This window comes from Ammospiza caudacuta, chromosome 27, assembly GCF_027887145.1.
Source record: "Ammospiza caudacuta isolate bAmmCau1 chromosome 27, bAmmCau1.pri, whole genome shotgun sequence".
Lineage (NCBI taxonomy): Eukaryota > Metazoa > Chordata > Aves > Passeriformes > Passerellidae > Ammospiza > Ammospiza caudacuta.
In genome coordinates this window covers 4415279-4428551 of record NC_080619.1, presented here as the reverse complement: position 1 = coordinate 4428551, position 13273 = coordinate 4415279, and the positions used below count along the sequence as shown (strand labels likewise).

At 53.9% G+C, this 13273-nt stretch overlaps 1 protein-coding gene across 1 annotated transcript; it reads right to left on the bottom strand.

The window, feature by feature from the left end:
• Window positions 1–262: 262 nt before the first annotated feature.
• EZH1 (enhancer of zeste 1 polycomb repressive complex 2 subunit) lies at window positions 263–12887 on the bottom strand. Its single transcript, XM_058820685.1, has 20 exons — window positions 12853–12887; window positions 12232–12352; window positions 11773–11901; window positions 11376–11495; window positions 10755–10875; window positions 9905–10078; window positions 8950–9052; window positions 7361–7524; window positions 6516–6607; window positions 5798–5975; window positions 5203–5399; window positions 4747–4838; window positions 4188–4228; window positions 3672–3797; window positions 2995–3173; window positions 2395–2490; window positions 1964–2045; window positions 1765–1845; window positions 1565–1649; window positions 263–1463 (listed from the first exon to the last, which is right to left on the bottom strand). Exons 1-20 carry the CDS (start codon window positions 12861–12863, stop codon window positions 1403–1405), a joined length of 2253 nt encoding a protein of 750 aa, XP_058676668.1. The 5' UTR covers window positions 12864–12887; the 3' UTR covers window positions 263–1402.
• Between the last annotated feature and the right edge of the window lie 386 nt (window positions 12888–13273).

Sequence of the window (13273 nt, the reverse complement as noted above, 5' to 3'; positions counted from 1 at the left end):
ACACACACATCATGTCCTGTTCTCCCCACCACCACCTCTCCCCACTTCCCACCCTGAGCCAGTGTGATTCAGGCAGCTGGCAGCACTGGGTCACTCTGTCCCTCCTGGACCCTGGAAGCCACGGTGGGGACAGCTGGGCAGAGCCCAGCGGGCTGGGGACAGTGTGGGGACAGTCTGGTGCCCAGGGTAACAGAGGCCAGGAGCAGGGGAGGGTCTTTGCTACCACTTTATTATGACAAAGGCTACAAGCCATGTTATTTAAAGTGCATTATTATTACCATTATTCACCGTCAACAAACCACAGACACAAGCCTGGCATAGTGCAGATATGGCCAAAGTGGCAGAAGACGCTTAGGCAAGAGCAGGGCTGGCAGGAGCTGGCTGGATGGAGGTGGCAGGGAGCAAGGCTCAGGAAGGTGCTGGGATACAAGCACTGCTCCAGACACACCTAAACACCTCCAAGCTCCAGGGGATAACAGGAAGGACAGACAGACAGCCTGGCCTGCCGTGGCAGGGGACTGGGAAAGTATGGTGAGGGCTGGGCCAGGGAGGGCTTGGCTCCCAGGCAAACCCAGCACCTCTGTGTGTTCCTGGAATAAACAGCTGGAAGTGGGCTGGGGCCCTGGAGCCAGGTCAGGGCTCAGTCAGGCTCCCCGTGTCATCTTGGGAACCCAGCCCTGGACATTGGGAGCACAGCCCAGCACCCAGCACCAGGCCAGGCAGGAGGCTGGTGGTGTATGTGGCTCTCAGGGGACAGCCCCAACCTTCAGGCCACCCCAGCCCCATCCAGCCTGCCCTGTCCCAGCCCTGGAGCAACATCCCAGCAAAGGTGCTGACAGATGCAGGACACCTGGGATGCCTGCAGTCCCTCCACCCCAAAATACAGGGCCCAGCCACCAGTTGAGGGTTAATTTAAAGTGCTTTTTTCTTTCCTTTTTGCATGGAGTGCAAGGCCAAACCTCACCCTGCCAGAGAATATTTCCCCTTTATCCCCAGGGCCAGGGGGTCACAAAGCCCAAAGAAGGTTTCTGAGAATCCCCCCTTGGGTCACAACAGGCAGGGATTGTAACACTATCCTCTACCCAGCTCAGTGGCACCCCTACTCAAAGTATCATATTGCATAGTGCTGCTCTCCTATCCCCAGGCATCCCTTGGTGCCACTCCAGCCACAGCTGAACAGTCCCCATTTCCCAGCCAGCTGGGGCAGAGGGGATCTCACCCTGGGACAGCCATGGCCCAGGGGCTGCTTACACTCCTGCCCCGAGTCTCTCTGGTGTCTGGATGGAAAGTAGCACTTGTGACACACACAGCAGCAGGAACAGCAGCAGTCATGTCAGCGTGAAGCAAACATGGCATTGCTTACAAGGTGCAGCAGCAAGGTGTGCCAGAACCACCCCGGAGCTTAGATGATGTCCGTCTCCCTCTCTATGCCAACATACTTCAGGGCATCTGCCTGGCTGTACCTACGGGACAGGAAGGCATGGCTGCAGCAATGCTGCCCCCAGAAACCTGCACAGAGGTTGGGATCAACCCTGCAGGCCAAGTTTGGTGCTGGCCAAGGTACCTGTAGTCAAAGAAAAGCTCCTCTCCTGCCTGGATGGCTCTCTTGGCGAAGATGCCAATGCGGTGGTCTCCATTCACCATCACAACTGCAACCAGAGATGCAACATCAGAGATGCAACATCAGAGATGTGCAGCCCCAGCTTGGGCTGGAGCTCTCACACACCATGTCCTGCCTGGCCTGGCTGGGCAGGGGGACCTCACCTTTCGCATAGCAGTTGGGGTTCACCGAGTGGTTGGCAAAGCGGATTTTATTTCCTTTGCGAGTAGCGTCAACAACAAAATCTATAAAAAGAAAAAAGAGAAGGAAACCATGGTGTAAGGCCAGGCCTGTCACCCAGGCAAGAGGTGGGCTGAGCATGCCCACCTGGCCTCTCCAACCCTGGAAACCTCAGGAAGTTACCATTGTTGAGGTTGAAGAGGAAGCTGGACATGTACTTGTCGTAGACCTTTCCTCGCCTGTCAGCCTCATCCTGTGAAATGAGCTGTAGAGGGAGATCACCTTGAGAGACTCAGCAGCTGAGGGCTGAGCCAGGTTCCAGGGCTGCCCCTGGAAACACCCTCCTGCTCTCCCTCCCACCAGGGCTCCCAGGGATGGGGCAGGGCCAGAGCAGAGCTCTCAGGCAGCAGCACACACACAGCACACTCCTCCACAGCGGAGGCCAGAGGTACTGAGACGTGTCCCCAGACAGCACAGGGCTCCATCTCCAGACCTGCTCAGAGGCCATGGGCACAGCTGAACCAGAGAAGGCAGCTGACCCCACAGCCAGAGGAAGCTCTCCCACCACACACAGCCCCTGTGTGCCTGGCCAGCAGCCCCAGCACAGCACTGACCTCCCCGCAGTACTCGGAGATGAACTCGTTCTTCTGCACTGCCTCCTTGATGAATGTTCCCCAGCCAGCCACGTCTGATGGGGCCAGCAACAAATGCTGGAACCAAATGAAAGGAAATGGGGAGAGTTGGCAGGTACAGCACCTCACAGCACACAGGTCGGTCATGGGGGCAGCAGGGAGCCAGTGTCCATCCAGCATGCCCTTGTTGTGACACACCTCCCTACAGACCTACACCATTACATGGAGCTGCACAGGACCTGACACACACTAATTTGCAACTTTCTCTGAATTTCCCTTTTTTTAAAATGCTCAATTCCTTGCTCTGACCAGCAGAATTCAAGACTAAATCTTCCTCTAGAGCCACTTTATATATTCTCTTGCTCTCACCATTCCTCATGTAACTCCCATCTCCTGATTTTGACATCCACCATCCCTCCTGATTTTCACACCTACAATCCCTACTCCAGAGTAAGAGCAGCAGAGGCCCAGGGCAGAGCAGCTTCTTTTCCAGACTCTGGCATCTTCAGGGAAGCTGCTCCCCCTCCACACACAGCAGCTGTGTGTCAGCTCTGCCCTGAGGCAGCCCACTGCTGTCAATACCTTTTTGAGGCCTCGCTGGATGCTGCAGTTCTTGCAGGAGACCACCTTGCAGTCCCAGTGCTCTGAGGCCCCACAGGTGAGGCAGAGGTCAGGGTCACACTCCCTCACAGCCAGGTAGCAGGGGCACTGCTTGGTGTTGCACTGGGTCTTGCAGCGGCAGCCTGGGAAGCGGTTCTGACCTGCAGCAACACACACAGTGGGTTTGCACTGTGAGCTTTGCCACAGAACAGAGGGTCTGTGCCCCAGCTGCTCCTCCCCAGGCAGATCTTGAGCAGGGACAGAAGAAAGTCTGGCTGTTTTCTCCACTGCAGAGCTGGGAATGGAAGCCCAGATAGGATAAACAAACATGGCAGAGCAGTGACCCAACGCCCAGCCTAACTGCTGGAGGCACATCCTGATCACAGGGGACCAGCAGAGCACCCACACCCACAGGATACTGACACAGGGATGAGCACTAACAGGAGAGTCTCAGCTGCCAACAGCTGCATAGTGCAGATATGAACAGCACAGAACCATCTCCTTTTGGGCCTTAGCTAACAGAACTGCTGTGGATGGACAGAGCAGCAAGTGCAGGAATAAAGCAGGCACCCAGCAAGCCCCAGCTCTGCACCCTTCCTGTGCTCTGTGCCAGGAGAGCTGGCTGCTTTCCTGCCCAATAGTCCTTGAACTCTTCTTACAGTCAGGGTTGCACTGGCAGAACTTCTCACAGAAATTCTGAGTCATGATGCAAGGGCAGGAGCTGTCACAGGGATGCTCAGGGTGGTCACAGGGCTGGTAGTTGTACACCTGGGTTGGTGAATTATCTAGAACAAGAAGAGAAATGCCAAGATTGGAAGCTGAATGTTGCAGGAACCTGTTCAAAGCAGCAAGTGCAGGGCACTGGAGCCAAGAAGGTGCAAGCTGCCCATCTGCCTGCAGGGCAGGGAGCCTGGCAGCACCCAGCTCCCACAGACACACACATGGCTGTGCTCAGTGACAACAGCATGGCTGCACACTGCCCTCAGGCTGCAGCAAATCCTGCTGCACACTCAGCCTCAGTGGGCACTGGGATGGCCATGATGCCCCTGGCACCCCAGGGGTAGTCACTCCCTCCATGCTGCTGGACCTGCTGGGGTGGTGAACAGGACACGGCCACCCCACTGGAGAACTCAACCCTTGCAAACCTCCCATGACACAGCCACGGCCAACTCTACCTTTCTTCAGCTGGATCTTCCTGCAGTGTGCAGCCCACAGCCTGCAAAAGGAGCACAGAAGGTTGAGAGGATGTGTAAGCCATCATGGAGAGGCAGCCAGAGCTGCTCAGCACCAGCAGCCAGCACAGCAGAGATGGGCTTGGCAGATTCATGCATTAATGATCAGCAGCCACCATAAAGTGGAGAGAGATGAGAGTGATGCAGCTGCAGCAGCTCTTTAAGCCAAACACCAGAGCCAGAATAATATTGGACACACTGAGATCAACACACAAAGTGGGTTACAAGGGAGCTGAGGCTGCTGTTAGGGAAGTGGCACCAGGACCAGCAGCCTGTGCTGCCCTACCTCAGGCTGAGCCAGGAGCTGCAGGGCCCCTGAGCCCCCAGGCAGAGCAGCAGCCCTGGAGCTGGGCCAGGCCAGCACCCAGCAGCAGCAGCCCCATGTGACAGCAGGACGTGCTCACAGATGGGAGCCAGATGGGGATTACCGGGAATGCGTTGGCACAAAAAGCAGAGGATCTGGTTGCATTTTAAGAACAAAACAAGCTTGTCCAACACTTGCCTGTGCTTCCTTTTCTTCTTCTGGGATGGATTCATTAACTCGTTTGTTGGCAGTTTCGTTATAAGCGATTCCTTCACTGCAAACTGAAAGACCTACCAAAGAACATAAGCAAAAAGTTCAGTGCACTCAAGTTGTTTTATCAAAAGCATAAGGAGAGTGTGAGTAAGCACAGCAAGGCTCCCAGGCCTGGGCCCAGAGAGCAGCAGCTCTGCCCCATTTTCCTGCCTATGGTACACTGCCTCCTCCTGCCTGGAAAACGAGTGCCTGCACACCTGGGAGGGAACCCACAAAGCCAGCACACAGGGCTCACTCTGCCAACAGCAGCACTGCTGCACAGTAACACCCTGAGCTCCAAAAGCGTTGATGTGGCACCTTCCTGTGGGGAGCTTTGTGGCAGAGAAATAAAACCAACAGGCAGTGGCTCTGGCCCCTCTCTTGCCTGCTCTGGGCACCCACCTGCTTGCAGGTCTTTGTCCCCAGCAGCCTGGCAATCGAGCAGAAGTTGTTGAAGTAGGTGCCATGGAAGACACGGAAGAGTGACTCCTCAGCTCCTGTCCACTCCACGGGCTCCTGCGGCGTCTCCACCGCAAACAGCTGGGAGGAGGCCGGGCTCAGCTTCTGCTTTGTGGGGGTTTGGCAGCGGGAGTTGGCCTCTGGCAGGAAAGACATATGGTAAGCCAAACACAGCCTGGCCATCGTGGTTTGGGGGGCAGTGGTCACCCCCTAGCGCCCTGCAACCCTGCACTGCACTCCCAGCCTCACACTCCTGCCTAAGGCCAGGCACAGTGCTCAGGAGCCACGGGCTCACTCTGGACTTTGCATGTCCCAGCAAAGCTCTTGCTTTTCCTGGCAACATTTCTCCTTCCTGGGAAAGGGCAGTGAATCCCACAGCAGCAGGGGCAGGGCTGGTGTCCCTCATGTTTGCTGGGAACACTGACTGCTAACTCCAAATTCTCCAGCTGTGCAGGAAGCAGAGGAGAGCCTGGGAGAACTGCAGCTGGGAGGAGCTGCCTGCCCTCACCGAGAGGAGAGGGGTGTCTCAGGACCATACCCGAGGAGCTGGAGGCCCACTCGTTGCCCGTGTCGCGGTCGCTGTCGCCCTCCCTGGTCTCGGTGACAGCCGGGGCGGTGCTGGAGCAGGACGCGCCCACCGCGTGGTGCCGCCGCCGGCGACGCCCGGAGCACTTGGAGCGGGGGTTGTGCAGGGCAGCGAACTCCTTGGCTCCTTCCTGCAAGCAGAGCAGAAGACAAGACAGGTGGCAGATGACCAGGGAATGCAGGAAGGCTTCTCCACAGGCCCTGGGACAAGCCCTGTCCTGCCACCACCAAGAGCAGGTAGAAGAGGCTGGCCACGTGTGGTCCCTTCAGCAAATGCCAAACCAGCTGCTTGTGTTGCATGTTCCCACTCTGTTCTCTTTGGCATTGCTCCCTGGCCCTGAACTCCCAGCCCACTCCTCTGGATCCTCCTGACTTCTTGCTCTGGTCCTTTTAGCACGGGCTTAATTTCTCTGACACTGCAATGAGTCCAGAGAAATCATCTGTCATACAATTTCCCATCTGCCAGCTCTGCAATTAATCTTTATTGGAGATCTGCTATAATATGCATCTGGTAAGGTCTGCATTTGCAGTCACGCTCCTCTGAGTCCAACTAGGACCCGAACTAATTCTGAAAAAATCATCCAAGTTGTGCAAAAGATCCACAGAGCTCTGCAGAGCACAGCTGGCCAGGGCACTTCTCTCATGGTTTCTAAGGTGACAGAGAAACATACCAGCCACAGGAAACAGTCTGCGCCGCAAGGGTCTGGCTCAATCTTGGTCTCTCTATTCTTTCGTTTGTACACATTAGGAGTAGCATGAAAAGCTGAAAAAGTAACAGTTATCTTTACTATTAGCATTCTCCAAGAGTCTCCCCCCACTCTGCAAGGGACAGGAAGCAGGAGTCTGTGTGGCTGAGGTGGGGCCTGAGGTGACCAGACCCACAGGGTAACCCTGCTCCAACCCACAGTGGGGACCAGGCAGCTTGGGAAGGAGAGGCCAAAGGAGAAGGATCAGCTTTCACACTGAAACAAAAAGACCACGTCATATTAATATTATATCTTTTAATAAATAATTCACTGGAGAAAGTCCTGTGACTTCCCAAAGAAGCCCTTAAGACCTGGAGAACAGCAGCTCCAGCAGCTAATCAGCATCCAAAAGGCTTTGGCAGGACCAACCGCAGGAACATGACTAAGACGAAGCTGTAAGTTCCAGGGAGGCAACAAAACACAGGGGGCACGTCCAGACTTTGGCAGTGAAACATTTCATGCCTTTCACTGAGGAGCTTCTGCAAAGCAAGAGCAAAGTCTGGTGGTGGCAGGACTAGCGCACAAACTGCCGGGAGCTCGGAGGCGGCGTGCTGAGCGCGGAGAGGGGACGGCCACGCGCGTCGGTCTGCCGTCCGTGGGAGCCCAGAGCGGAGCCGTCCGTGCCAAAGGCTTCTGTCAGCTCCCAAGGCCCCACTGCAAACTCATGAGGCACCACCCTCCAGAGACTCCAGCACGGACTAAGCAAGGCGTGCAGAGGAAAACTGAGGAGAAAGGGCTCTAGGGAAGCGTCCGGCTGAGGCGGCACTTACGATGCAGAAAGCAGTCGTACTTGAAGCAGCGGCGGCAGAAGAGGGTGTGGAAGGAGTGCAGGGACTGCTCCCGCTGCACCGACTTGGCGCACGGCCCGTCGATGTTGGGGGTGCACTGTGGGGGCAGCACGTTGGGGTCGGACACCTCGGTGAGCTCCCGGTACCTGGGGACAAACAAAATGTAGGAGTGACGGGGGTAGGACGGTCAGGATGGATGGAGAGGAGAGATCTCTGAAGCCAGGTCAGGAATTTGGGGTTTATTGCAAAGGGTCAAGTGCAGGGCCCTGCTGGGAGCTGCCAAACACAGCTCAGAGCAGGCTGAGAGAAGAGAGGGGGAGAGAGGATGAGAGGGTGAGAGAGTAAAAGGGTGAGAGAGTAAAAGGGTAAGAGAGTGAGGTTCCTGTTACAATACAATGAATCTTCTTCTGTGTTGAATATTGTAATTCTCACTAACCAATCTAGTCCAATATACAAATCCTATAGCATTTCCATACAGCCTATAAGAATCATTACATCACCATCCTGTGTTACATTTTAAACCCTAAAAACTCCTCTTTGGGCCCCTTCTGCCAAGCTGTAGGGTCTGCTCTGACCCTTGGACCTTCAGCAGACCATACCATTGTTTTCCAGTTGTTCAGTAACTAAGGGATCTCAAAGCTTGCTTTCATTTCAATCTCACTGATAGTTTGTATATTCTCAAAATCTTTTGCCAGGCAATCATATTTATAAGGCTTTCCTGTTTCATCTTCCCCAACACACAAACACCCAGGGATGTGCTTTCCCCGTTTGGGACAGCTTTATAGCATCATCAGGCTCTGGCCCAGGTACTGTCAGAATTCAGGACATCCCTCTGGCTGTCCTGGATTGCCCAAACCCCTGCCAGGGGGCTCAGAGACCTTGGCACAGAGCCCAAGATACCTGTGACTTTGATTATGACCCATTCAAAAAATTACCAATCTTACATGAGGATGTGCAAGCCATGAAAGTCTAAGGAGAATAATAATTAGTGTGTCATGGGGTGAAAAATAGATTTTTTTGGGTTTTTAGAATGGAGGTTCAGGAGGCAAGATGGAGGAATCTGGGCACGTCCAGCCTTTCTCCTTCTTGGTCTCTATCTTCTGCTGTGATGTTGGCACTTTTGGATTGGTTTAGAGTAGAAGCTCACTGTCTAACATGGTGATAGGTTTTGGGAAGTTATGGTAAATAATGTACATGTACTTTTTAATATAAAAAGATAACACCAGTGTGCCTCTGTCTGACCTCTGAATGGACCTCGGCAAGTTAAGAGAAAGAATTTTATAAATAAGAAACAATAAACAACCTTGAAAAAGAGAATAGAAGAGTTCTGACTCCTTCTTTGACTGCCAGGCTGGGAAAAGAGACTTTCTAACACATCTGGGGGTCACTCTGACCAGCAGAAGGTCCTGAGAAGGTACCTCAAGTTTTGTAACACTCAAAACACACTCAGCTCACAGAGCCTGCAGGCACTGAGCTTTGTGGCACAGCCAGCCCACAGTGCTGGGTCTCTGAAATAAAGATTGCAACTCTTGCTAAGAAAAGGAACAGACAACAGTGCAGGGATTTTCTACCTTTCTTTCATATCCTCTGGGAAGCCATACTCAGGAAACATGGAAGAAATAGCAGTGAATATCATGTCATTGGGGAACCTCTTCTTTGAACACTTCTTGTTACCTGTAAAGAAGAGGAGACAATTCTTCAGACAAGCTGATGTGGATGGGTCTTTCCTCCCTACACAAGTGCAATTCCAGAGATGCTCAGGATTGTTTTAAGACGAAAATGTAATCCCATGCACAGCAGATAAACTTTGTGATCTGCACCAGGCTGAGGTATTCTCAAAGCAGTGCTAGGCCAACTTGCAGTGCAGCACAATGTACTGCTGGGAGCACCAACTTCTCTAAAGTGCTATTACTATTTATTTCTGCCAGGGCAGAACTTGCAGACAATGCTTTTCTATATCCACAGAAGTGTTGGTGTTTGTGCTGCCCATATCACTACAGATCAAGGACAAAGACAAAATTACCCATCAGCATTCAAAAGGTCATTGAGGACACATGAAAATCCCACAAACCAGAGCTTCCTCTAGGCAACAAGAGCTCCAGGTGGCACAGGAGAGGGAAGAGGAACACTAATACATGGAAAGCAGGTCTGGAAGGGATTTGAAAATGTCCATCTCCCTGCCTCCCACAGAAAGAGATCCACCCACACCTCTCTGACAGGTGTTTGCCAGACCAGCACTTGAAAACATCCCACAGCCTCTCAGAAAACACCCAGCCCTGCTAATCTCACAGGAAGTGGGTTTCCAGATGACTCATTAAATAACTTCTCACCACACTTTCCGATGGTGATTTCTTCCCCTGTCCACAGCAGACAGTGAGAGCAAATCATTTCCCTTCTGCTACAGAACTTGTCAAGCTGGAACTGCTCTTGGCACATTAACAACCCAGGGATGGCAGGAGAGCAGTGCCCAGTGCTCAGGACAGAAATGTGACCAACATAATCTTCATTTCTCTGGGGCAAACCCACCTTCCACTGCAATTCTCTTTCTTTTCCTTGTCACTGGCAGCTCCTCTTTTCCATCCTCCTGCTTCACCTCAGAATCGTTGTGTCCTTCCTCTTCCTCGTCCGAGTACTGATTCAGAGCATTCACCAGCTCCAGGAACACAGCATCACTGATGAGGACTGACCCTGAGATCATTTCTGAAACACACAGAAGTGGCAGTGCCACCATCTTTCTCATTTCTTGCCATAGCAAACCACAAGCCTACATGCTCTGATACCCACCAGAGCCCCCCTCTCAGTTTTTTTGGGGTAGGTGGGATTTTAGCACTAAAGTCAGTAGTGGTGTATCATTTTCAGCAATCTGGGGACAGGCCACACCAGTTTTCCCTGTCTTCCTCCCCACTGGGCAGTTTTATTATGGGGCAGGCAGTGATTTTCATTGATTAAACTCTTGGCTGAGGCAACAAGCAGAACAGGGTTGCTGAGCTTCTCCCCCTCTAGCACATTTTCAGCATCCCAGAGGACGCCTGTGAATCCCTGCACACAACAGAAGTGGCTCCAGAGCACTCCAGGTATTAAAATGGAGTGAGGTACCCAAAGGCAGGAATGTGCCCTTGCAAAGGAGAACAGCAGGCACCATCCTGTTATCCTGCTCTGAGATCTCCCACAGAAAAGCTGGTTGCTGCTGCCACCTTTTGACTTCTGAACTACTTGGATATTTGCAAGAGACTGAACCACAGAACCATAGGAAGGCTTGGGTTGGAAGGGATTTTAAAGCTCATCTTGTTCCACCCTTGCCATGGACAAGCCAGGTTGCTCCAAGCCCCAATCCAACCTGGCCTGGAGTGGACAGAGCTGGCTGCTCCCAGGTTACCTTCCTCTCCATGAACTTTGCCATCATAGTTATTAATAAGTTCTTCAATGAAAGTTTCATCTTCTTCCTTCACCTCGTCGCCCATGTAAGGGATATTGCACAGGACTGTTTCATCCTCCACCTGAAGAGAGATCAGACACAGCTCAGAAAAGCAGAGTTTGCTGACCCCAATGGGGCTGTGCTCTGGTCCCTCAGACCTGCCAACAACACACAGCAAAGCTTCAGATGGCTCATCATGGACACATCAGTGCTATCCCACTGTAACCCAGTCACAAACAAAAAGATCTGACTAAGAAATAAAACTCTTAATACAAAGGGAAATAAAAATATTAGGAAAAAAAACCACAAACAAACAAAACCCCCCCAAAAAAAAACATATTTACTCTTTGAATTCTGTGAAACAATGGTGACTCTGTAAAGAAGCCACATGCAAAGGAGACTACCTGGTGAGGTAGTGTGGACTCAAGGCTGGTTGGGATTCTACAAAACAAGCAACTAAAGCAACACTTTCCATCATCTCTCACACAGATGTTGCCTGAAACAAGTGGGATGAAGAGCCACTTCCCAACTGTGTAAGAATCAGATGCTGATCTCACTGAGACCCCCATGCTTCACACATACCATGAAATTCTGCTGAAGAGGGGACCAGGAGTACATAATGGGCACCAGTGCCACTGTGTTCAGGGTCCTCATGTACAGTGTCTGGCTTGGAAACCCTGGGAAAATGCTCTCCACAGTGCACTGGAATACAAGTACAGAGAAGGTCAGTGAGGAACCACTCTGGGAGGCTGCCACAGCCCGAGGAAAACTGAATTCAGGACAAACACAGAAGCCCCACATGCACTCTGTGCACTCCATCACAGGAAAAAGCCTTGGGGGTACTTTTTATCCATTTCTGCATTGCAGAAGTGTGAGGCATGGACAACACAGACAAAAACTCATCCATATCCCCACAGCTCCCTGCAGAGTCCTGGCTGCAGTCCCCACTTGCTGATGGTGCCCCTTTTCCTCTGCACACCTGTTTCAGGAACGGGTGCCCACTGACTGGCTTCATCAGCTGCACTGGCTGCACCCGAAGCTTCTTCCAGTCTTCATTAAGGATCTGAGTCTTCTCATGGACCTTTGCAAAGTTGGCCACAAAGAGAGCCTGAAAGGAGAGAGAGGAGTCTCAAAATTTAAGAAAACCCATTGAGAACTCCAACAGCACTGAAAGGGTTCAGCAAGGAGATCCTGTAAAAACCAAGTGGAAATGAGCTTTCCTGCTGCAGTTACACCAATGCTTGTTCAATGACCTCGTGTGTGACAGCTGCTGCCCACACAGCTCAAGACAGAGCACGAGAAGTGGCATCTCCACTGATCCAAGTCAAACACAGCTTATCAATTCACCTTTCTGACACCCTCTAGTAACACTCAGACACTGTGAGCTGAAATAAATTCTTTTTGGGGCATCCCAGCCCAGTCCTTGCTGTGGCTGTACCTTTGCTCCCATGTTTGCCTGGAACCTCTTGAGCTGCCGCAGACGCATGTACTCAGACTTGACTTTCCTTTTCCAGTACATGATACACTTGGATGTCGGAGGAGTGGTAATTTCCATTTTTCTGTAACAGCACAGAAAGAATAAACATTAAATAATGGCGAGCTCAACCCCGAAACAAGTGATACTAGAAAAACGTCCCTGTGGATGGGAAAAACACTCTATACATCACAGACTTAAACCAAGCAAATAACGCCGTCGCTGCGCAGCGCTCCTGGCTGCGGAACACCCCCAGCTGAAACGCACGGACAGGCCCGGGACAGCAGCGAGGGGCGGCGTTGATCAGGACCGCCCGTGCTGTCCCCCGAGCCCCCGGAGGGTCCCCGCCCTCCCCCGGTTCACACCGCCGGGGAGCCGCGGCTCCACTCCAGCCGCCCTGCGCGCCGCTCCGGCCGGGCCCCAGCGCGTCCCAGCTCCGCCAACAAGAACCGGAGCGAGCCGAGGCCGGGCCGGGGGAGCGGGCCCGAGCGCCGCCAGTCCCTGCCCCACCGGGCCCGGCTGGTACCGCGGGCACCCGCGACCCCCCGGGAACCCCCGGGACCCCCCGGCCCCGCCCGCACTCACTGCTCGGCCATGGCGACAGGGGGAGGCCGCGCGCCGCCGACACACTGCGCGCGCGCCGGCCCGCCCCCGCCTCCGCCCCCGGCCCGCCCCGTACCCCGCCCCGTACCCCGCCTCAGGCACCGGACCCAGCCCCGGATGCCGCCCCGGGTCCGCCTCAGGCACCGGACCCCGCCTCGGCTCGGCCCGCCCCGGGCCCCGCCCCTCACATCGCCAGCCCCGGCCCCGCCCCGCCCCTCACACCCCCGGACCCGCCCCTTCACCACAGGCCCCGCCCCCCTCATCCCAGGCCCCCCCTCACATCCGCAGGCCCCGCCCCGCGCCGCCGGTGTCGGTGCCGGTGCCGGTGGGTCGGGGTGCATGCCCTGCCCCGGCAGAGCGGACCTCTTCCAGCCTGGAGGACACCCCTCTCAGCTGCGGGGAA

What these genes read in the sequence shown, in the direction of transcription:
- EZH1 (XM_058820685.1), bottom strand. An exon ending in CAGACTGTTTCCTGTGGCTG is followed by an intron (nt 5,976 to 6,515) that starts GTATGTTTCTCT and finishes CTCTGCTTGCAG; the next exon opens with GAAGGAGCCAAGGAGTTCGC. An exon ending in GTGGGCCTCCAGCTCCTCGG is followed by an intron (nt 5,400 to 5,797) that starts GTATGGTCCTGA and finishes CTTTCCTGCCAG; the next exon opens with AGGCCAACTCCCGCTGCCAA.